A 6,906-nucleotide genomic window follows, 5' to 3' on the forward strand; every position below is an offset into this window, starting at 1 on the left:
CTATATATCCACCCAAAAGAATTTAATAGGCCTAGAGGCCCGAAATAAAACGTTCCAATCTTATTCGGCCCATGACAACATGTATTTTTTGAGCTACATGACAGCATACATTAAAAGGCCCAATAGGGAACCCAAAATGGGGTAAGGATATGGTACAAGACAGTCCTACTACAGTTAAATACTGTACCCCAATCGAATCAAAACCCAAAACACCCGCATCCAGATCAACGGCATGTAATTCACTCACACGGGTTACTGTTATTAACTTCATAACACCGAAGACTTCCTTACTCTGATATATAAAAGGCTTCCACAAAGCCACAACCAAAAACCCTAAATCGCTACGAAGAGCCCCAGCGGAGCAAGGAAGAGCCAGAAGCGGCATTTTCTCATCGCGGCTGTAGCGTAGCGATCGTGTTCATCGAAAATGAAGGTTTGGATCTATCAAACTCTCTCTCTTTCTCTCTCTGAAACCCTAACTTTCTTCGATTTTTACATCCACTTTTCCTTTTCGTTTCGTTTCAGTTTAACATCGCAAACCCCACCACCGGGTGCCAGAAGAAGCTCGAAATCGACGACGATGCCAAACTGTACCTCTCTCTCTCTGATTAATTTTGGTGGAATTGTAAATTTATTTGGATCCAGTTGTATTCAACAGGGTTGTGAATGATAGTAATGATTTGTTTGTGATTAACCTGTATATATGTCTTTGTAATGAATAGAGTTTTGTGTTTAATAATAATTTATTGGCATTGCAATGCATGATTAGCCATTTTGTGTATGATAATAATTCAGGTTAAAATTTGTGTGTAATGAATAATCTGGCATCTGCATTAATGATTTGCATTGTGAGTTTTGATTGCTATCTTTCATTGTTGTTGGCTTAATGCCCATAGAAAAAAGGTCTACAATGTATGATAGAAGAATGTGTAGAATTTAAACAGTTTTGCCTAAAAAATTATTATAATCGTGTTCATTTTGCATTTAGTTGTTTATTCTTTATGTATCTCAAGGACGAAGGAAGAGAGCCGATGGTGTTTGTTGTGTGTGAAAAAATCAAGAAAAATTAATATTTTAATGAAATGTAGTGTAAAATAGATAATTTGATGTTAGTTTTGAAAAGTAAATATCTAAAATAGAAAAGCAGGTTCTTATCCTAAAATATGCAGGAATTTTTGTACAAGCTGATGTGAATTCTCTTAACACTTTTATGTTTAGGAATGTCGTGAACTGTTGCTGTTGTTAATTGTTTTCTTCGGTTCTGGGAAAACTTAGATACTTTTCCTTAGGTGCCATAACTTACTGCATTGACTAATGCACTGTAGACAGTCTTAACTTTCTCAAGGATGATTAAAATTCGACCATGTGAGTTAGTGGTTAAGCAACATGGTTAAAGTTAATCCGGGGAACCTTGGGTACTTAAGTTTTGCCAATGTATTCATATGTTTGTATTTTTCCCTGTCTGCCTGGCTCTATGTTTGTTTTGTGGCCACAGATGTGTGTATTTTAAAGTGCAACTTTTTTATGCTGTTCTCTTCTTCTTTTTTTCGTTCGCAAATTTTATGTTGCAATTGAGAAGTAACCGAAATTCCAATCTTAAACTACTATTACAGCCGGGCATTTTGGGACAAGAGGATCTCACAAGAAGTCAATGGAGATGCACTGGGTGAGGTATGGTTGCTTGTAGTTTTCTTTTTAACCTTTTGCTATTTTTACTTCTTAAGTTGTGCTGCATTAAAAATTTTCCTTTTTTTTTTTTTTGCAGGAGTTCAGGGGTTACGTGTTTAAGATAATGGGAGGCTGTGACAAGCAGGGTTTTCCAATGAAGCAGGGAGTGTTGACTCCTGGCCGTGTTCGTCTCTTGCTCCACAGAGGTTTGTTTGTTGTGTATTATTTGTGTACTTTTTTTGCTTTTGTGAGGAAATAACTTGGTGTGCATTTCCAGCAAACGTCTGGATTTGTTTTGTTGTCATTGTCACTAATTGGTGCAGAGTTTGTTTGAACAGGAACCCCTTGCTTCCGTGGTCATGGCCGCAGGAATGGAGAGAGGAGAAGGAAGTCTGTCCGTGGATGCATTGTTAGCCCAGACCTCTCAGTTTTGAACTTGGTTATTGTGAAGAAAGGTGATAATGACCTTCCTGGACTCACTGATGTTGAGAAGCCAAGAATGAGAGGTCCAAAGAGGGCATCAAAGATCAGGAAGCTGTTCAACCTCTCCAAGGACGATGATGTTAGGAAGTACGTCAACACATACCGCAGAAACTTCACATCCAAAACTGGTGAGTTTGCTGATCAGTTTATTAATTACTGTCCTAGTCAACTGTGAACAATTAGCATTCATAATTTCATTCATTATAAAAATGTTTGTATTTTATCTTCACAGGAAAGAATTGCAGCAAAGCTCCCAAGATTCAGAGGCTGGTGACTCCTCTGACTTTACAAAGGAAGCGAGCAAGGATTGCAGACAAGAAGAAGAGAGTTGCAAAGTCCAAGTCGGCTGCAGCGGAGTACCAGAAGCTTCTTGCCACTAGGATGAAGGAGCAGCGTGAACGCCGTAGTGAGAGCTTGGCAAAGAGGAGATCCAAGCTCTCTGGAGCTTCTAAGCCATCTGGGACTGCTTAGGTTCTCAATGGTGTTTATTTGATATTTTTTTTCACTGAATTAAACATGTCTGGATCATATAGATAGGGAAAGGTAATTTTGATTTGTTCTCTAGATTCTTGACCTTCATTTGGATGCTCTATTGCACCAGATGTGTTACGTTTTTGTTTGCTTATTTAATGTTGCGGATCTAGTTTTCATTTAATGTGAGAATTCTAAACCTTGACTTTCAAACCATTTTGCTCATTGCAATTGGTTAAAAATGAAATACTTTGTCAAAGTTATTTGGTTACTCCCTTCTGTTCTGATGCTTGGTGGAATCGGTACTTGACCACTGTTAATCTTAGTTCTAAAATGCTGTATGTGACACGGAACTCTCATATCTAGTTGACCTGGGTTGCATAGAAGTTTTGAATTGGCATTCTAGGTACTTCAAAAAAAAAATAAAGGATCTCACGATAGGTAAAATAATTGGGTTTAGTTTTGGGAAGGGATGAATCTTTGTAGGTGTGGTTTTTGGAAAAGGGAGGTACTAAATGTACAGTACCATAACAGGGGAGGAGTTTGGGATTTTTTGTAGGGTGGAAGTTTCAAATTAAGGTAGTATAGTTTTTTATTTGGCAAGGGTTGGTGGTGGGGGTATGCCCGCCTCCCTCCTTGGCTCCGGCATTGTGAGGAGGAACAATGTAATGTGTTCCTTCCTCTCTCTCTCTCATCATAGTTTTAAAACCAGACCGGTTAAATAGGAATTGGAGTGTTGGACCCTAAGCCAAGAATTGGTAAAAATTGAAAACTTTTTGAGTTCTTTGATTGTTCTGGTTTTTGAAATTATGTTTTTTATACATACGTTAATTTTAGGCTAAAATGAAAAACTCACACTTTAAGTTTCACAATTTTTCATTTAAGTACTATAAGCTTGAGTTTTGTCATTTAAGTTTTTTAAGTTTTATTCCTTCTCAAATAAGTCGTTTTTGGCCTTAATTAATATTTATTTCTTTCTTTCTTAATTTGAGAAAAAACGTTAAAAAAAAAAAAAAAAAAAACAGAATTCCAAGTCAGAGGAATACGTCGTCCCGCCCACACCTGAATAACAATTCAAACCCATCTTTGAAACCTCATACACCCATCAAGTATTGCCGTCCAAGTAACTACATTCAAACAAATTTCCAGCATCACCTATCCTTTTTCCTTTGCAATACCCATCAACCATAGAGCTCCAAAAAACCACATCTCTTTCCATCATACCCTCAAAAACTCGACCCACCATGATGCGGGCTTAACTAGTGCTGGGTCCATGCCTGTCGGCCTCCGAAGCTAGGTGCTGTGATGTGAGTTTCAGGTATGGTGGGTTACAGTTATATATATATATATATATATATATATATTTTTTTTAAGACCACCTTGCAACGATGAAGGTTTTGTAAGGACTGGGCTACTTTTAATTTTTTTTTTTTTTGGGAGAGAGACCATAAACTTTCATTAAATCAAACTAGCCAAAATTGGCTTGAAGTACACTTTGTAACTGTGGTGGAACATCCTCCATCCACATTAAATAACTACTAACATGTCTAGCTAGGTTATGTGCTATACTATTGCCTTGTCTGCGAGTGTGAGAGAAACTTAAGCTACAGAAAACATCCATAGTTGGTCCTGTTGAGAAATTAGGTGACCAAACGTGGTAAGTGAATCCTCCTTACTCTTCAAGGCTTTAATCACCACTTCTGAATCTCTCTTTATCAAAGTTAGGACACAGATCAGAAAGCAAGAAAAGAAATGAAACAAAAGAAGAAAGAAGTGCAGGGATGAAGTTTGAGATAAACAACCGTTGTGCAGTGTAGTATAGTGTAGTGCAATGTAGTGTAGACCTGTAGTTTAGTGGTGTATTTAAGCAAAATGTGTTCACACATGAGCTAACTAACAAACACACGTGTTATAACTGTACCCGCAGAATTTGGGATATTTTAGCTTGCTCTGTTTTCTGTATTTAGTCATAGATACACGTACAAATTCATTCAGTTGAATAATATTCAAAGTTTTCTTCATTCCATTTTCTCTCTAGCTTTACCTTCCTCTCTTCCTTCAATTCTTTGTACTCAGTGCTTGCTTATATGGTATCAAAGCATTGAGCCTTTGTCAATGGCGTCAAATACTGAAACAAACTCTACTTCTTCTTCTCCACGGGAGCTTTCTCCATTGGAAGATCCTCGAAGCCCATTTTCTTGCACCATGGTGAATCTCCTGGTGTGATCTTGGTTGTTCAACCTCTTACTGAGGATAATTACCCTAATTGGGCTAGAGCAATGAGGATGGCTCTAGATGCCAAGAGTAAGCTTGGATTTGTTGATGGTTCCATCATTGCATCAATGGCAATTACACCACTTGAATTCAGTTTCACACATATAACTATTAGTGTCATTTACAGAGACACAGCTTTTGAGGTTTGGAATGCTCTCAAGAATTGGTTTTTACAAGCAAATGGACCAAAGATTTCTCAACTTCAAAAACAAATTTCCACTGTGATGCAAGGAGATTCTACAATTACAAGCTTCTTCACTGATCTTCAAGCTTCTTGGGATCAATTGTTGAATCTGAGGCCTTTGCCATCGTGTTCATGTGGAAAATGTATTTGTGGTGTGAATGAGAAGATTGTGCATCTTCACCACCAAGATTCAATCATGCAATTTCTTAATGAATTGAATGATTGTTACTCACAAGTCAAGACTCAAATCCTCATGATGGAACCTGTTCCATCCATGGATAAGACCTTTTCTTTGGTAATTCAGGAGGAAAGGCAAAGATCTTCAAGCGTTAATGCCATTCCTTCAGTTGAATCCACTACTCTTGCTATTAGGAACCAAGTCTTCAATCAAGGTCCTTTTCCTTCAGGAAGTAATAGCAAGAATTTCAAAGACAATGCTAGAAAGGGAAGGCCTATGTGTAGTTACTGTGGAAAGGTTGGGCACATCAAGGAGAAATGCTATAAGCTTGTTGGATTTCCACTAGGCTACAAGCAAAAGGAAAAGGTTCCTGTGGCTAATCAGGTCATGGTAGATTGTGATCAAGCTCAAAATGAAGTTGTGCATCCGAATAGCACTTTCTCTTTCACTCCAGAGCAGTATCAGCAATTAATTTCCCCATTAAATTCTCATGCATCCAATTCTGGTAGTTCCAATGATGAAATTCACACAGCCAATTTAGCCCTCTCAGGTATCTCTAATGATCTCTTGCAAAACTCTATGTGTTTGAGCATACAACACTCTATTTTTGTAGTCAATCCTTCAAATAAAACAGCATATAGTCAAGACACTTGGGTTCTTGATACAAGAGCCACAGACCATATAGTTCATTTAGTTGATTTGTTCACCAAAATCACTAGGTTTATCACCTCTTTTGTTCAATTTCCTAATGGTGAAAGAGTTGTTGTCACACATAGGAACTATTCAAGTAACATCTAGTTTAGTTCTTGAAAATGTACTATGTGTTCCTTCTTTCACTTTCAACTTGATATCCATTAGTCAACTAACCAAAAGTCTATCCTGTTGCTTCATTTTTCTATCCAATATGTGTTTTATACAGGACCTTTCTTGTTGGAAAACAATTGGAGTAGGTAAGCTGCATTATAATCTCTATTTGCTTCAAACTTCAGAACCTTGCAAATCTGTTTCAACAGTATCTTTTATCCTAGAGTTTGTTTTTAGTTCTTTTGCAAATAATGTTGTGGATATTCCTATCACAACAAAGTCCTATCTTTGGCATCTTAGATTAGGTCATGTATCAAATGCTAAACTTCAGGTTTTGTGTGATTTCTCCTTGATGTAAGAACTGTACATAGTAATAAAGATTGTGCTCTTTGTCCCATTGCAAAACAGAAAATACTTCCTTTTCCTTCTTCAAATCATTTGTCTGATAATGCCTGTGATCTAATTCACTGTAATGTTTGGGGACCTTTGCAAAATGTACTCATGATGGTTTTAGGTATTTCCTTACTATTGTTGATGATGCAACTAGATCAACATGGGTCTATCTTATGAATCCAAATCAGATACTAGGCCCTTATTGATTTCTTTTTACAAAATGATCTCAACAAATTTCACACCAATATTAAAGCAATTAGAACTGATAACGCTCAAGAATTTTTCTAAAAGACTTCTTTGCTAATCATGGGATTTTGCATCAACATTCATGTTTTGCCACTCCACAACAAAATTCAATTGTGGAGAGAAAAATCAACACATTTTAATCATTGCTAGAGCATTAAAATTTCAGTCTAATGTGCCTATTTCCTATTGGGGTGAATGTGTTTTG

The 6,906-nt window shown here is 37.1% G+C and overlaps 1 protein-coding gene across 1 annotated transcript; it reads left to right on the top strand.

The window, feature by feature from the left end:
- Nucleotides 1-300: 300 nt before the first annotated feature.
- Nucleotides 301-2,893, top strand: LOC112039502 (small ribosomal subunit protein eS6). The gene is made up of 6 exons (XM_065776825.1): nucleotides 301-433; nucleotides 526-590; nucleotides 1,614-1,671; nucleotides 1,766-1,874; nucleotides 2,007-2,279; nucleotides 2,384-2,893. Exons 1-6 carry the CDS (start codon nucleotides 428-430, stop codon nucleotides 2,620-2,622), a joined length of 750 nt encoding a protein of 249 aa, XP_065632897.1. The 5' UTR covers nucleotides 301-427; the 3' UTR covers nucleotides 2,623-2,893.
- Nucleotides 2,894-6,906: the final 4,013 nt, after the last annotated feature.

Source organism: Quercus suber, unplaced genomic scaffold, assembly GCF_002906115.3.
Source record: "Quercus suber isolate HL8 unplaced genomic scaffold, Cork oak 2.0 scaffold_9, whole genome shotgun sequence".
NCBI classification, from domain to species: domain Eukaryota; kingdom Viridiplantae; phylum Streptophyta; class Magnoliopsida; order Fagales; family Fagaceae; genus Quercus; species Quercus suber.

Coding starts and splice junctions, on each gene's coding strand:
- LOC112039502 (XM_065776825.1), top strand. Junction 591..1,613: donor ATCGACGACGATGCCAAACT/GTACCTCTCTCT, acceptor CTACTATTACAG/CCGGGCATTTTGGGACAAGA. Junction 1,875..2,006: donor TCGTCTCTTGCTCCACAGAG/GTTTGTTTGTTG, acceptor TTGTTTGAACAG/GAACCCCTTGCTTCCGTGGT.